We start from the raw sequence: 17,206 nt of genomic DNA, 5'->3' as shown, positions 1-17,206 counted from the left end.
ATCACAAATGCCAATATTCATTAGGTTTACTTAAAGTTGCTTGAATTAGATATATTCTGTGCAAAACGTCGCATTGTTTTTATCAAGCGATTGCGGTAATTTAAAGGACATTCAAGTTCATATTTTAAGATCATGTTTGATATTTCACCAAAGCATGAATTTTATGAAAATCAATCAATAAAATACGTATTTAAAACCGAAACGTTGGATTTCTTAAATAAATAAATAATGTCTGTGAAACTTTCAAAAAATTTTTAATAAAAAATGCCAGATTAAAAAATATTTATGTACATATTATTTTAAATGAATGGTAACTTTTGATTTTTCAAATGTAAAGTCTTTGAAAATACCTTACTCAAAATTAAATGAAAATGACACTAAAATATCAAAGTGTTATTATCAAAGTCTTTACTTTATTGTTGAATCCACACAGAACTGTAGCTGTAGATACAAATAGAAAAGAAATAAAATAACGTAAGTTTACAATGATTCAAATTTACAAGACGCAATACGCATTTATTTTTTACATTAATATATATGTATATATGTACATACACTATGCTTCTACTACATCTTTAGTAGTATCTCTCAAAAAAACAATTAAATTATATTGTTGAGTATCATTGATATAAAACCAGTCAAGTGAACGTCTTGAAATTCGTTAAAACAATTACTATTTTCATCAGTTCACATCAAATATACATGTACATCACTTAGTCTAAAGATACCAGCAGTAATTGCAATCTTTATGCGTTTCCTTAAAATTTTACTTCATGTGTTTAATTGACTTGTATGCGTGTTAATATATCCTGTTACCAATTTTTTATTGTTATTGTACCAGACGCTCCACATGACGTAATAAAGCATTGAAAAAATTAATCTAAACTTAAATAAATATTTATTTTTACTACTTCTCACAAAATTTTTGTTCAATATTGGCTATTCAAGATCATGTACAAATAAGTAAAAAAAAGGCAATAACAGCCTTTTTGTAAGTCGATTTCATCATAAAATCAAACTATTTTTTTCAACAATTGATATTGTTTGCTTCTCTCTAATCAGATTTACTCTCGTCTGCCCGCATATTTATCATTCCTTAGTTCTATTCTCAGTGGTGACCGCCCTCTAATGTGATTTTTACCGATGCGCGATCTTAAATCAGTTTTTTTCAATGTCTGCCTTAAATCTGCCTTAGAATGATATCTGCGGAAAAAAATGGAAAATAAATAAAATTAAAAAAAAAAATTCTGCTAAGGTTAAAAAAATTAAATGAATAAGAACTTACTTTTTTGCTAAAGTTTTATCATCATCATCGTAGTTGTCATCGTCATCGTCATCGTCATTGTTGTCGTCGTCATCGTCATCGCGTCGATTATTTTTGGAAGTTTTCAATCGTGACCACACCGTTGTAACCGTTGATTGTAATTTTGGTTTGCGGGGTACCACCTTGATCACACTTCCTCTAGGACCTTGCACTTCTTTTTCTGAAATACTACTACTATCGCTAGTCTCAGTATCTGTATCTGATTCTATTTCAATCCTTTCTTCTTCATCGTCATGATCTTCTAATTCTTCTTCCAATTCTTCTGGATCTTCTTCTACCTCTTCATCTTCTTCTACTTCTTCTTCCTCTTCATATTCTACTTTGCTATCACTATCAGAATCATCAATGATTTCTCCTTCTTCTTCTTCATCATCATCATCATCATCATCATCCGTTGGCAAAATTATTTTAGAAGGTCTGTCATTGTCATTTTCGTATTCATCCTGCATAAAGTAAATCGATACGTTTTTAATTCAAGATTTAATTATATTGTTATTTTTAGGTTTATGAAACATACCTCTGTCACATCAAGATTGCTGAAATTGTTTTTTAGTGCTTTAGGATTTGTAAGAACAACTTGAATATCAGGTTCTAGTTTTGGATATGGTTTTGCCGGTAATTTTCTTCTTGCTGTTAACATTCTGTGTTCTACTATTGGTTGTGGTTGTGGTGGTAATCTTCTCTTAGCAATTAACCTTTTCCTTAAGTCATTACCATCACCGTAATCATTGTCTCTCAAATCACTTCTCCTAAAATCATCAACCTCGTCCACATCATCAATTATTTCATAATCATCATGTTCTCTGAAATTGTTGCTAGCATTTCTCGCTCTGTTATGCGCCTGTTGACAATTTTAAACGAAACTTGGTCACCAACTTACTCATCACTTCAAATTATAAATTAATATTCTTTTTCATGATGGATTTATTGTTTACTTACCAAACTTCTGATTTTCCCTTTGCGTTTTTCTAGCTTTTCTTCTTCATCGTCTGCATGCATACGCATCCTTGGTAATTTGCTTCTTCTACACCAGTCATCCTCTTCATGAGAGCTTTCTTCTTCTGCACTATCTTCTTGAACAATAACACTGTCGTCTGAAAGTTCAATTACCGCAGATTCTTCATCCAACAAATCATTATTGTCCCTAGATCTGAAGCCTAATCTTTCTCTAACACCGTGAAGTGGTTCTACAGGTTTTTTCGGCAAATAATCATCCTCAACAAAATCAGCGACGCCCCAATTTTTTGAAAGACTTCCCCAAGGATTTTTTGCAGCTATACCATTTGTACTCGCGCTTATTGGAGGAGGTGTAGGTTCTCTCTGTTTGTAAGCGCGTTTTCTTGAATTTGTTAATATTCCTTTCAATGCTGAAGCATAGTAAATAATTATTTTATCTATTATTTGTAATTATTTAATAAACCGAAAAGCAGTATGCCTCATATAATATTAATTTACAAAAATATTCAATAATAATGCATGTTATAAAGATATAATTTATATTTAAACTATTCACCTGGTTTCTCTGCTAAGTACTGTCTTTTATCCATTATGGTAGCAAACCTCAAGAATATATCTCTTGTATCTTTGTAATCACGTCCTTTTCTCCAAATACCAGGGGGTAGTGGACATCTAATGTCCTTAACATGTATGGCATTTTCTTCTTTTATATTATCACCATTTATAATAACATCATCGTCAGAATCGTCTTCTGTATTATCATCAGAATGTAATTTACGCTTTGAGTTTTGTTTATAACCTGTGATTTTTTTTGATAAGCCTAATATGGCTCTAGCAGCCGATATTTTATCCAACCACACAACATTACCTAAAATTGGCAGTAAAATTATTCAAAATAGCATTTTAATTTTTAATGAATTTCTACACTCTCAACCTACAAGATAATTCGTTGATCCACTCAATCGAAGCAGGAGCATAGTCTTCAAAGTATTTAAATATATCCTTTGTGGTCATTTTCTGAGTGCCTCTCATATGAATAACATTCAATCGATAATCTTGTGCGCTGTCTGTGCCCTCAACAATACCGAAACTACAAAAATAAAAAAAAAATAAAAATTTTTAAGCAAGTAACTCTAAACTTTAACAATGACGTAAATATTTTATAAATTATAAGCACACCTTTGGTACAACGTTTCCGCATCTTTTAAAAAAGCTTTTTCATCCTCTTTTTTAATACCAAAACGTTTGGCACGTTCCTGAAGTTTCTCCTGAGTGTTTTTACTAAATATATCCACACCTGTCACCAAAGTTTTAACCTTGATAGGCTCCGGTATCTGCAGGAACAAGTATAAGAACATGAGTCATTAACAACGTCAAAATTGTCAACATGAAACAAACCATCATCAATACTTACCACTTCATCGAGAGCTATTGGTTTTCGATAAATGCGATTGTTTTCCTCGTAGTCACCTAATTCGCCTTCCTCGAGTAAATCTTCGAATTCCCTGCTGTCAACGTCCATAGGCTCCAAAGAATCCATAACGTTGTTGATGAAATAAAAATAATAAACAACCACAAAAGCACAGGCCAGAAGGTCAAAGATCACCACATTAGTTTGGCCAACAGAACGTTGTGTTATGGTTCTTGCTTTGCTCCGAAAAACTCAAATCCGAAACAACTAGAGGTCCGAGGGTTATGCGAGGCTTTTAATGTTGAGGTTCGTCCGTGAACACACGCGAAAAAACTTATTTTCTTCAATTAGCACGGCACGCAAAGCAACTGTAGGAGAACATGCAATAATTGGCGTGAAATGTTTAGTTATATTGTAAACTGAAAGTCGAAATTCTGTTTGTCAAGTGCGCATTACGAACGATTTAACAACGTCGTCGTCGTGACACAATATCCAACACCATCCAGGCATTCGGACCTCGGGTCTTTCCACACTTTCCGTACCCTTGTGTGTACTTACTTTCGGAACTGATCACTGTTTTTGGAGCAAGCCTCGCTATGCGAAATCTGCGAATATATTTATATCACCTTAAATTTATACACAATTTATACGATGCATGATATAAAAACAACTACAAAAGTATAATTTTGGGTTGTGCTCTAAGTTATCGTCAAGTCGGTAAGTCAACTACCTTGAATTTACTGGAGCTCTGTTCCGTAATTAATCTGGCCAGTGCAGACCAGTAAGAGGCCGCACGGTCGCAGCCGCATAGTCCGACTGCGTCCGTATTCACGCGTTTGACGTCCGTCAGAATTGTGCCTAGTTCTTCACTACCAACGTGCAAACCTTAAAAAAACTGCAAAAAAGTGTGAATATACACGGGATGTGTTCGGGAGTTAGTTCACTTGAAGTTGTCAGCAAAGAACTAGGCACGGATTGTCACGGACGTCAACGTCGGAATGCGCGCATTGCGGAAAACATCTATCGCGATAATATTGAAGGTTGCTATGTTGCCGACTGATAACCGAATACAATTCATCGATGGACGGTAAAATGAAACTGAATGAACGAGTCGTATAAAACGACTAGGATTTTTGGGATTAAAGTATAATTGATTATTAATTTAACACATCCAGTTTTTATAAACATGTAAATATTGAATTGTTAAATAGAATTGAAATGAGAGTTCTACTCAGTCAATAAAAGCAGTAAAGTAAATTTCTTGCTAGAATTCAAATTGTACAAAAAACACATAACACATCATCACCGTGACATTACCGTGAATTGGAATCAACAACTTAAGCCCTTTGTACTCGTAAATTTATTATTTGTAAGTAAAAAAGTAAATAAAAAAAAAGCTTTTTTGTGCATGAAAAGAAAACAGAGAGTTTGTAGATATAGATAAATTTATAAATTCTAATTCTGACGTCTTCTGACACTGACGAATCACATAAACAGTCAACACAAACTCGAAATTTTATCGAAATGACGACTTCCGTATATATTAAGCTGCAATTGGTCGAATGGTCGGTCGCTCTTATCCTCTCTTTTGCATTGATATTGTTGAGGAAAGAAAGAGAGCAGAAGCAGAAGAGAAGGACGCGCAATTGGCCAAGTCGAGTCGCCTCCTCGGCTATACGGCGGCTCGCTCCTCGCTCCTCGCTCATCGCTCGTCATTCCGCGTTACGTCACGGCCTCGATCGCGACGAAATAGGACGCTTTTTATCGCATCTTTAAACTTTCAATTTTTGGGGGAGAGTCGAGATCCGTAACATTTTGAGATCTCATTCTCACGCGACTACATCTTTCTGTAGCTCTTTTAATTGAAATCAAAAACATATTAAATCTTCGTGCCTCCTCGTTTTGCAGAGGATAATATCTAGAGCACACGCACACATACATATTTTTACGCATTTGCGCATCAGAGCACATATATTTTTTCTCTCCGCTGCGGTGTATACGCCTCTAAAAGTCCAAATGGCCGCTGCTGCGGCAGCACGGCCGTCCATATTGCCACATCTGCACGTATCGCCAGCGCGCTCGATGCACACGAACATTGATCTCTCGTTCTCGCTACCCGAGACATTCCAACAAATTAATAATTAAACGCCCTGCGTTGACGATACATACAACAAATAACAATGAGGACATGATGCGTCGATAATTGAAAAAGACAAAGCGAGAGAGAAGGAAAATAAGGAAGACAACCGCATGGGCGACGAGAAAACAGGGCGCCATTAAAGCTACACCACGACGTTCGCTCTTCTCGTAGCTATTTCTCTTCCTTGACCGCGTGCTTCGAGGCCACGACGTTGCAATAACCTTGTCTCCGTGTGGACTTCTTTGGAGGAAAAAAAAACAACTCCGGACCGCGGACGTGTGTTGTGCAAAAGTAGTGCGCGCGTGTCAAGACGTGTATAGGAAGAAAAAAAAAAATTTACATTAAAAAAACTCCTAGAAGTAAGGGGTATTCCCCGGGGACACAATAGAAAAAAAACATCGTTGGAAGGCCACAACTACCCAGACTATCGAGAGGATCCTGAGGCGCGCGTCTGCTCCCAGGAGGACCAGCAGTTCGATGCCAAGTCACAGGCCCTGGAACAGCGCCGCGTCATCACCGATTGAGCGTTGCACGTAAGTCCCGGCTACTGTTTCTGTCTTTACTTTTCTGACTGCTTATTCCTCTCTCTCCCTCTGCTTTGTAACCTCATAAATGCACCGGTGCAAGCTTCCTCGGCGATGATCTGATTTCGGGTTTCGTGGTACGCGAGAGTGCAGCAATGGCGGTCGCAACTCGCTCCGATGTCGATGCGGACGTTCAGCGATGCTCCGAACAAATTCCTATACAGCTCTGAGCGCCGCGAGAGGCCTACCTCCTCCGGATTGTTTGATCCTGTCGCCGTGATCCGTGATGATCTCGAGGAAGTTACGAAAACGATCGATCTTGATGCTGCTGCTGCATACGTGGTGGAACTCCGAAAAACGATGAATGTCCGCTCTCCCACCCTTCTCCCCGTAGTCCAGTCCTCCTTCTTGCTCTTTTTCTCTCCGATGTATTCGCTTGTGCATGGTATACGTACTTGTGCATATATAGGTTAAAAATGTGTGTTCGACTGTGATGAGCATGCAGTGCAAAATGCTGTTCTGCTTAGTGCTATCATCTACTGATGTGCTGCGTTGGTTATAAATGAAAAAGAAAGAAAGGGATGAGGGTACATGGCTGGCACAGTGTGTATTGAAAGGAACAGAGCATATGTAATTTTTTTGGAGCAACGACGACGACAAGGCGGTATCTGGAACTCTGCGCATCACCAGTTGTAGACTGGTAGAGTCGAGAATCAAGCCGACAGGGTCGTAATGTACCTTAGCACACCTATGCGTGATAAGTACATGCGCTCGTCTCGCGTGCGGTTATCTCCCACGGGGTGATTACCTGGACGATTGTTAATTGTTAGTTGCCTGCACAGCACGCCGATTCCAGTGTCCGAGAAGTTGCAGCAGCTAAGGCGCAAACTGTGTCGAGAGAGAGCTTATGCTTGACGTGCTGTGCCGACCCCATACTGATATGGGTTCTCCGATTTAGGTTACTCGCAATGTGTGGGCCAAGTGCAGGTCCAATGTGCTTTTGCCCTGCAGACGTGCAGACTTTACTTACCTGTGCGTTAACTTTGAAAATTAAATTTCATACGTAGTGCTGGAAACGCTTGTGTGGTGACTTTTCGAAATAAGACTCGAGTGTCGATGTTTTTGTTGTTGCTTAGTTGCAAATTTTCCAGCCCAGAAGTTGCATGCACGATTTCATTTTTTACTCACCACCATAGCACTTACAATGAGGTAAATTTGTTAAATTGGAACTGTATCCAGCAATTTATAAGTACTACAACATTACTCATAACTCATTACATTACCATTACTTCCAAGTAGACGTACTAATCAAGCTCTTCTGCAATAGTATTAGAGTAGAGTTTGTGCATAAGTACGGCACAATAACCATATTAAGTATAAATACTTTATCCATGGTTAATTAGTCAATTTAACCGTTTACAGACATAGTAATTGGTCAATTTTGCCCTTTTTTCGTTTAAACATTTAAATTTTACGCATGATTCCGAGTAATATTGCGAACAAAAAATTCCCTGAAAGAATCTAATAACGCTAATAGCTAAAAAGAAAGAAAAGAAAATGCTGGATATCTAATAGCTCATGCAAGTTAGAATTCTATCTCTATAAATTTCAAAACAATTGAACACATTAGAGTAGAATGCATAAGAAGCACATATTGCACCAGATCATAAGCAATCAAACTAATTGTTTGATTTTTCATCTGTTTGTCAGTAGGTGACATGCCTAGCAGTCGTGATATCGAGCGAGCGGAACGCAACGGTCGCTACAAGTCCTCGCGAAGGAAAGACAGCACCAGCCTCGGCGGTAGTGAGCTGTTATCCCTTGGCATCAGTGCTCCTAGTGGCAGCTCCAGCCGGAGCTACGAAGTAGCCGCGGCTGCGGCAGTCGTAGCTCAAAGTGTCGAGTCCGTAGTAGGGGGAGGCTCAAGCCTGAGCTTGGGTAGACATCGCCGGCACCATCGCCGGGCCGGTGGTAGCAAGAAAAAGAAGAAGCGTTTGCGAGACAGCCGCTCGGGCATCGGACACCACCAGTCCCTGACCAAAAAGCCCCTCGTCGAGTACTCGGACGTCAGCAGTGAGGACCTTTCAGAACCAGAGGCTGGTGAGATCCAATCAGAAGACAGTCGCGGAGGCCACAGCTACACGGACGGCGAGGTGCCCGAATCACTGCTAAGGCCCCGGTACTATGGGGGGACTGCTGCTGATCCCCAACTTACCCGTGGACTCGACACATCGCCCATCAGTCTATCGCCCCCGCCACCTGTACACACGCGTCTATCCAAAAAGTCGCAGCAGCAGCACTACGGCGCCCCTACGTCTCCCGCGCTCCTGCGCTCGGTTGAGGTCGCCATGGCCGGTAACTACGTGGACGAAGAGCAGCGTCGCGTTCGCCGCAAAGAGAAAAAGCACAAACGCGACAAGAAAAAAGCTCGGGTCAGCCTCAGTCCGGGCTCCAGTGTGTCCAGCAGCAAGAAAAAGAAAAAACGCAAGTCGAAGCGCGCCTCTCGTAGCGTCAGCCCCACAGGTATGATGGTCGCGGGCGGCGAGCTGCTGCACTCCCAAGCGCTGACCAGTTGGCGGCTCCAGCAACAGCATCAGTCCGGCCACTCGCCGCCCCGCATGAGCCACAAGGCGAGCACTTCGCCAATCTCACCTGCCACGCCACCTGAGCGGCGCTCACCCAGCGACATGGACCTCGAGTCACCACCCTCACGGCAGCACATGACAACGCCCCCGCAGTCTGCGTCCATACACGCGTCCATGCTGCACCAGCAGCAGGTCGTCGGCAGGCACATCGAGTCACCGCACACTCCGTTACTACCGCCCCATCGAGCCATCACGCCCGATAACCATCACCACTCGAGCAAGTCCAAGCAAGGTGGTGGTGGCGGTGGCGGTAGTGGTCACCCGCATAGCCCAGACTCACGACACAAGTCCTCTCTGGCTCACCTAAGCCCGAACCACGTCAGCTCGAGTCGACGGAGGCCTCACAGTCCGACCAGTCCGCCGCCGTCTTCGTCTTCGAGTAAACGGCGCAGGGAGCACAGTCCGACCTCGGGAAGCAGGCGTCGGGACTACAGTCCCTCGAATCACAGCTCGATGCACAGGATAAGCAGCAGGCACAGCCTGAGTCCGAGCTCGCATCGAAAGAGCCGGGCCGACGACTTGCTTATCAACAGGTCGTCGCCCTCGTCATCCAGCCGAAAGAGAAGAAGAGAAGACTCCTCCTCGAGGCGGCACAGGCATCACGAGAAAGACAGGAGGGACAAGAGAAAATTAGCGAGGAGCCCAGTAGGCTCGTCCTCCTCGAGGGCGCACCAGTCTCGCTCGAGGTCACGCAGCCCACACCGTAGCTGGCGCAAGTCGCGCTCGCGTTCTCGCTCCCGACGGCGCAGCCGTACCCCCAAAAAGTCTCACTCGCCGAGCAAGTCGCACAAATCGTCGCGCAAGCGCCGCTCGAGGAGTCCACGGATCTCGCGCATACCCTCGCCGGTTCACCGTCGCAAGTCACCGAATAGCCTCCTGAAACATAAGCTCCAGGTCGCGGAAAAGGTCCAACAGACCAGCTTGTTCGCCGAACTGGTCAAGGATCGCAATATGCGGGAACTCGCGCTCAAAAGGCTACAAGCAGCCAAAGAGAAGGCTAGTCAGGACGATGTGCAAATAATTGAAGGCTCGGACGACAAGGACAACAGTAACGGCTCCTCGTCAACGACGACCATCGAGAGGAACAACGATAAGTCCTCAACAGCTGCTACGACACCTCTTACGAATGTAGACTTGACCGTCGACGTTCTTGATATACCCGTTCCTCAAACGAACATTCTACCGCCTACGTTGCCAGAGGTACGTACAGTTTGCTCAACAACTGATATTAGACATTCGCTGTTGTTTTTATCTTGTATCAATTTATTTTCTAAAGTATATGCGTACTTCTTGATTGCTTACATTCTTTACCATAAATAGTACATTGTTTGAAGTGAATAGCACCCTTAATCCTTCTGTTCAGGCACAGACTCCGCAAATAGAGATACAAACGTCGACACAGACACAGGTGCAGGCGCAGACGCCGATACTGCAGACACAGGTGCAGTCGCTAGCACCAGTGCAAGTGGCAACGGAGACATTGGTTCCAGCCGTGCCAGGCACCGTCCTGATTGGTGTCCCGCTCGCTGTGGATGATTCTATGACCGATGCTCCTACACCGGTAGTTCTCATTCCTAATGCTACCACCTTGGACACGTCAACGCAAAATGACACGCCTGTGGCTCCTAAGACACCTCCGTTGCCGGTGGCACCTGTCTTACCAGCCGTTGTATCAATGTTCACGCAACAGCAGCAGCAACAACAGCCACAACCAAAGCTGGAGATTTCTGCATCTACAGCGGCGTTGCAGGTTGGAGCAGCCATTGCAGCTCAGGCCGCACATGTATATAATAATTCTCCTGCTCCGGGTAACGACGCACCCATTGCAAGTATTCCGGGAGTATCGATAACAGGTACGATTATTTTGCTGGATATCTCGAATGAAAATTTTTTTATAAGTACAAAAAAAGTTGCTGAAAAAAAAATTTATTTTAGCAACAGCTGTTCAGAATTTGCCAGCTGTAACACAACACATGCCACAGCAAAAGCCACAAGTAGTTCAGCCGGTACAATTACAGCCTCAGTTGCAACAGCTTCAACAGCAACTCCAGCAACATTTGCAGCAGCAGCAGCAGCAGCATCCGCCACATCATGCTCATCATCCAGACGTTAATCCAGTTATTCCCATATCATCAGGTCTACCTCAAGTGCCTGTCCCAGTGCCTCTACCCGTACCAGCACCTCCTCCTTCGGCAGTCGTCGCTCGTGTTCCGACTCCCACTCCTACTTCTATCCCTACTCCAGTCCCAATTCCAACACCAGTCCCAACCCCAGCTCTAATTCCAACCCCTGCTCCTATCCTAACCCCAACCCCAACACCTGCTTCCGCACCTGCTGTGTCGATGATTACCGCACATCCACCCGTACTCCCTCCTATGATACATAATGCCCCTCCCGTTGGGCCACCTCCTGTGACCACATCTGCTTTCCCTACTACCTCGGCTATTGCCAAATTATTCAGTACCCCCGATAACCTTGTACCAGTTCCTATAAAATCTGTTGATACGCCAAAGCAGCCAGTTCTTTCATTCAAAACTAGTATCCTCAATAAGCTGCCGATGCCTCCTGGCCCATATCAAAACGATCTAGAGAGCATAGACTCCCCGCCAAGTCGTTCTCCTACACCACCTCCAACTAAGCCAATGGTAAAGTTGACTCCGATTATCGGTAGCACTACACCTGTCACTCCAAAGCCGAAAAAACCTGGTATCAAAGACCTACCCATGCCACCTGGTAAGAAACCTCTTGCTACTTAATTCAGTATTAGATCAGTAAAATATTTTTTTTAACTTGTTTATGGTTTTTTTTTTTCAGTCGTTGCTGGTACGGAAGATCTTAGTGGTGATGATGACGCGGTATCGACTCCACCGCGGAACAAAATCGAACGGATACCTCCAAAACCAAAGCTGAAAAGACCAAAAATATTGAAAAAGAAGGGTTTACGAAACAATAACATACCTATGTCGGCTTCTGGTGGCAGAGATTGGGGAGAAAGGTGTGTCGATGTGTTTCAAGTCCTTGATCAAATCGGTGAGGGTACTTATGGTCAGGTGTACAAAGCGCAAGACAAAAGGGCTAGTGTTATTGTTGCTCTGAAAAAGGTACGATTAGAAAATGAAAAAGATGGATTCCCGATCACGGCTGTGCGAGAAATCAAAATCCTGCGACAGCTTAATCATAAAAATGTTGTCAATCTGAGGGAAATCGTTACTGATAAACAAGACGCTCTTGATTTCCGAAAAGTAAAAATTCTCGCAACATATGCATTTCATTGAAAATCTTGTATGCTTATTTTTTATTTACTTTATAGGACAAGGGATCTTTTTACTTGGTTTTTGAGTACATGGATCACGACTTGATGGGTTTGTTAGAGTCTGGATTAGTCGAATTTAATGAGATGAATAACTCCAGCATAATGAAGCAGTTACTCGATGGCTTGAACTATTGTCACAGCAAAAACTTTCTACACCGTGATATTAAATGTTCCAATATTCTTATGAACAACAAGTAAGTTTTTTTAATGTTCATAAAATCATCTTGCATCGATTATATAATGAACAATATCTTCTTCTTTAAAGGGGCGAAGTCAAGTTAGCTGATTTTGGTTTGGCTAGGCTGTACAATGCAGAGGATAGGCAACGTCCTTACACGAACAAAGTAATCACTTTATGGTACAGGCCACCGGAACTATTGTTGGGAGAAGAACGTTATGGTCCTGCAATCGACGTGTGGAGTTGTGGATGTATTTTAGGAGAATTATTTTTAAAGAAACCATTATTTCCTGTAATTTAATGCTTTTTCACCTTCTGAAAGATAAATTAAATATTTTACCGTGGTCATGAATTTTTTCATTTTTTTTTTCAGGGAAACACGGAAATGATGCAACTGGATTATATATCCAAAGTTTGTGGAACACCAACGCCAGCAGTATGGCCAACTGTGATAAAATTACCTCTATGGCATACTTTGAAACCGAAAAAAACACACAGACGAAGGCTTCGAGAAGACTTTAATTTCATGCCAGGTACTGCGTTAGAATTATTGGATAAAATGCTGGAGTTGGATCCGGACAAGCGCATAACAGCTGCTGACGCTCTGAAGAGCCCATGGCTTAAACATGTGAATCCAGAACAGTAAGTTCAATTACACATACTTCACAAATCATAGAGGATAAGTTAAAGAGAGATACTATAGACCAAAAAAATGCATTAAATATATTTTTATAAAAAAAAGTAAAAAATTTCCTACAACTGTATGTACATTGTTATGAATATGTGGAATCTAATACCTTTTTTTACTTGCACTCGTTATTAGTATATACCATTTTTTTGTTCTGAAGCAGAAAAATAATTATTTAACTGACTAAGAATATAGAGACATTCTTCAGCAGCAAATCAATTGTGCCATTCCTACAATTGTCATCTGTGACAAAAGCTTCGAAATCAAGGCACATGCAATCTATGATCTTCTAGCAAAACTATTCCTTTATTACATGCAAATATATATGATTACAGAATGCCGATACCTAAATTGCCAACGTGGCAAGATTGTCACGAGCTGTGGAGTAAGAATAAAAGACGACAGTTGAGAAAACAACAAGAAATACAAGGCGGAATTCCATTGATGTCCGTATCAAATAGAGACGGCATGCAAAAAATTATCGAGGATCTCGACGTTGGGGGGTGAGTAATAGTAGACAACTGACGAAACGATCAGTCATAATTCCAGCAGATGTGTTGAAGGACTGCGCCCGTGCGTGGTTATAATTTAAACACAACTTTGTACATTATTTATATTTTACCCTACCTAAAGAGCTTTAGACGATTATAAATTGTAATAAATGAACCTGATTCCTATTTGTACAGAAAAAGTTGATATCTGTAAAACATAACTTTTAGAATGGTTATCAGTTTTTATTTTGAAACATATTTTTTCGTCTATTGAATAATGTATAAAGAAAAAAAAGAAAAAAAAAAAAATACCAAAAAGCATGAAAAAATATTACAAATAATGATGCAATGATGCCAACATAATAGGTCTACAAACTTTTGTAAGGAAAATCTTTTGTGTAAATAAAACATGGATTCAAAGGATTGCTTGGCTGCTTAACAATGTTGTCCAGACAAACCATATGAAGAACTCGCATTATGATGGGATGTTACAGAAGATTGTTGATTAATAATAAGCATATTTCATACGCTTATTATTCTAAACTATTTTTATGTTAGCCATGAATTTTGGAGTGTTAAAATTTTTTATGCATCAGAAGTCATCTTCATTTTCCTTTTATCTAACGGCTGTTTTGACCTGTTATTTTTATGTAATAAATGAAACACTTTTTGCTTTACGGTTGAAACAAATTATAAATATATTATTATTTAAGACAATCTTTACGTGTTAAGATTTTTAACTAAACAAAAATAAAATAATGAAATTAAGAAAATTTGTTATTGTTATATTATGAAGCAAAAACAAAAGTAATGATAGATTTAATTCAGAAGTTGACTGCCTTACTTTTGTTAATTTTTAATAATTTCTTAGCAGTAATATTTTCCTTTTGCAGCCTTGCAATAAAAATCATTGAAAACAATATTGACAGTTCCAATACAGAGTACACACTGGGAACCTATAAAAAAATGTAAAATTACATGATCATACTTGAAAAATAGAAAGTTTATTCATTCATATGAAGCATCATGAAAAAAAAAATTTAAAAAATTTTTAATGACTGCCAGTAATGTAGCAACTTATTTACGATTATGTGGTTCCACATCGCATGCATTTGAGTATTACTTATTATTTAAGTAATTTTATGTTTATAATGTACAATACCTAGAAATAATGATAATAAACTTTCAATTTTTTTTCCAAATTTACTTTTTATTTATTTCTATTTTGATGTAAAAAAATGATGTAAAATGTTTTTGAATTCGGTTTAAAAAAAAAATTTCTCTCAAGTTTTAATTTTTAGAAGTATTTTTAATAATTTCAGAGGATACTTTCATCATTTTTTTGCAATGTAAATTCCTTAATATTTTAACTTATCAAATCTCATATATGTATATTTATGTGGAATTTAAAATCGTGGATAAGTAAAATTATTAAGCTGATCTTAAATAAACTTGTCAAAAAACTTAACAAAGTGAAAAAAAACTTGTGTTTCAGGAAATAAAAATGTAGTGGCCAATTGTGATAAAGGAATTTTGTGTAGAGCTTTTATGAATAATGTAGGTAATGATTTTTCCCCAATACCTTAATCTTAAATTAATAAGATGTGTTTATCATTTTGGGCTTCATACAAAAATAACCATCCATCAAATATTTTCCTACTAAAACAATTAACATGTTTTTCCGTAACTTCAATCAATAATTCACTGTACTGTGGTTCATAAACAAACATATGTCATGGTTCCCTGTGTGTTATTAATCAGACATTAACTACATAAATTCATCATTAGATCATAATATTCTGATGCTTAATGTGAAAATAATGGTAGAAAGATAATTGCTTGATTTAAAAAAATTAATTCTGACTGTAATGTACTCAACGAATGTGTTGCATAATAAAATTAAGTAAGCATTAAATTTTTTCCAATCATTGTGATTTTTAATGTGAAATAAGTAAATTTGTTTGAACGGAAAGTTGGAAGTGAAATCGAGCAATTTTCTGTTGGATTAGTAGCTTGTTGCTAATTGTCATGAGAATAACCAATGGAAACTATATTGTTGATTTCAGGTCATCTAAAAGATTAAAAATGGAGGCAGGTTATGGTTCAGTCCTGCGATATGGTTCAGAACCACACGTGATGGGTGGCGATGGAATGTTTAGCCAAAGTGCTCCATTCGCCTCTTCACCATACAGTTATAACAGTCCACCACCAGTGAAACCCAGAAGTAATATCAGAGATGGATCTCACTTTCCAGAATATACAACGGAAGACAGTCTTGCTCGTAAATTAACTAGTCTTACAGGAGCCCTAAATCAAGGAAAACCTATCAGCGTTGATGATCTTATGTCCCTTAAAACAGATAATGAGGTAGAAACTCACTTTCAATGAATTGATTTATTAATAACCCTTATTTTTATAAGAATGACTAATACGTTATTATTTTGTCTGTTTAAAAACTAAATAAATTTATTATCTAGAATTGTCATTTTCTATTACGCCATGATCACTTTTTTTTCTTATAAAATTAATTCCAGGTTTTATTTATCAAAGAAATGCATCTACAAGTAAAATTTTAAATACCGCACATTTGTTATGATTAAAACTAACCTAGCACATTTGACAACGCTCTACATTCTACTTTTGATGTTGACAAATTTAATTTTATCGATATTTCCTTAAGTACTGAGAAATTAGATATTTTGATTCAACAAATAAAAACTAATGCTGTAATTGTTTGTCAGACTGATCCAAAAGCAGCACAATTATTAGCCGAACTGCACACAGAGCTTCGCTTGGCCAGCAACGTAAAGCAGAGCGGATCAGTGGATCCTCGTCAACCTGTCCTAAATCCACCAATGCTAGGTTAGTAGATATCTGGACAATTAATTAAAAGCCACGAAGGACTTTTTAAAAATATAATAATGTTTCAGATTCTCCTTTCCCAGTAAATAAAAGTCAAAAGAGCTCTTTCGACGCGCACGCTGTTTACGCTGGTGATGATGCAGTAAGTTCGGGTAGCCGATGGTCACAAATCGCTACTGTCGGCGTTAGGACCGCATTGTCCGCTTTGATGTCACGTTATGGTTTGGAGACATGCCCAAGCAGCCCAAGTGCCTCCAGTGTCTCCATTAGTGCAGGTCGACCAATAATTAAATCCGTTTCTTCAGTTAGCCTGCCAAAAAACGTTTTTCTACCCTCCACGTCTTCTCGATCTACGTTTAGTCCATAAAATTTAACATTTTATGTATAAAATGTACATAATGTAAGTACAGACAACTTGTCTCGCTTGTGATATTGTAGACTAAAAAATTAAAAAAAAGATGATTCCTAGAAAAGTTTTGAATGATTATTGTAAATAATGTACGTAACTTTTCATAGATTGTAAAATGTATAATTTCGTGAAGATTAACTTAATTTTAAGACAAGAGTAGTTGCACTACTGCTTATTTCATCAGTCTTACTTTTGCTGACAGAGTAGTTTCTCAAGTATGGCAGAATTTTGTGTAATAAATGACATTTATCCAGTGTTATAATT

At 39.3% G+C, this 17,206-nt stretch overlaps 2 protein-coding genes across 8 annotated transcripts; one reads left to right on the top strand and one right to left on the bottom strand.

Moving 5' to 3' along the window:
* Window positions 1-517: 517 nt before the first annotated feature.
* On the bottom strand, window positions 518-4,347 carry LOC106644115 (uncharacterized). Its single transcript, XM_014359501.2, has 8 exons — window positions 3,696-4,347; window positions 3,461-3,615; window positions 3,220-3,371; window positions 2,838-3,149; window positions 2,264-2,691; window positions 1,842-2,165; window positions 1,286-1,767; window positions 518-1,203 (listed from the first exon to the last, which is right to left on the bottom strand). The coding sequence occupies exons 1-8, from the start codon at window positions 3,819-3,821 to the stop codon at window positions 1,065-1,067; spliced, it is 2,118 nt and encodes a 705-aa protein (XP_014214987.2). The 5' UTR covers window positions 3,822-4,347; the 3' UTR covers window positions 518-1,064.
* Window positions 4,348-5,419: 1,072 nt separating this feature from the next.
* Cdk12 (Cyclin-dependent kinase 12) lies at window positions 5,420-17,206 on the top strand. Of its 7 annotated transcripts, none has more exons than XM_023389985.2 (12): window positions 5,420-6,365; window positions 8,070-10,201; window positions 10,365-10,854; window positions 10,937-11,734; window positions 11,816-12,243; window positions 12,312-12,508; window positions 12,580-12,784; window positions 12,866-13,134; window positions 13,516-13,683; window positions 15,738-16,038; window positions 16,413-16,533; window positions 16,602-17,206. In XM_023389985.2, exons 2-12 carry the CDS (start codon window positions 8,075-8,077, stop codon window positions 16,898-16,900), a joined length of 5,403 nt encoding a protein of 1,800 aa, XP_023245753.2. In that variant the 5' UTR covers window positions 5,420-6,365; window positions 8,070-8,074; the 3' UTR covers window positions 16,901-17,206. The 7 variants fall into 7 exon arrangements, 5 of the variants coding, with proteins under 5 accessions (XP_023245753.2, XP_014214963.2, XP_089449521.1 ...); XM_014359477.2 differs by having other exon boundaries at window positions 8,067-10,201; XM_089593395.1 differs by lacking the exon at window positions 5,420-6,365 and adding an exon at window positions 6,846-7,565.

This window comes from Copidosoma floridanum, unplaced genomic scaffold (genome assembly GCF_036245765.1).
Source record: "Copidosoma floridanum isolate Cflo_tuat_1 unplaced genomic scaffold, Cflo_Japanese_pri ptg000019l, whole genome shotgun sequence".
Classification (NCBI taxonomy): domain Eukaryota; kingdom Metazoa; phylum Arthropoda; class Insecta; order Hymenoptera; family Encyrtidae; genus Copidosoma; species Copidosoma floridanum.
This window is presented reverse-complemented; position numbering and strand designations above follow the sequence as displayed.

Bases quoted from the DNA above. Each gene is read 5' to 3' on its own strand.
- Cdk12 (XM_023389985.2), top strand. From the start codon at position 8,075: ATGCCTAGCAGTCGTGATATCGAGCGAGCGGAACGCAACGGTCGCTAC. The intron at 10,855-10,936 runs GTACGATTATTT...AATTTATTTTAG, and splicing joins TCCGGGAGTATCGATAACAG to CAACAGCTGTTCAGAATTTG. The intron at 13,684-15,737 runs GTGAGTAATAGT...TGTTGATTTCAG, and splicing joins GAGGATCTCGACGTTGGGGG to GTCATCTAAAAGATTAAAAA.
- LOC106644115 (XM_014359501.2), bottom strand. From the start codon at position 3,821: ATGGATTCTTTGGAGCCTATGGACGTTGACAGCAGGGAATTCGAAGAT. The intron at 1,768-1,841 runs GTATGTTTCATA...TACTTTATGCAG, and splicing joins GCAATCTTGATGTGACAGAG to GATGAATACGAAAATGACAA. The intron at 1,204-1,285 runs GTAAGTTCTTAT...TTTTTTCCGCAG, and splicing joins GATAAAACTTTAGCAAAAAA to ATATCATTCTAAGGCAGATT.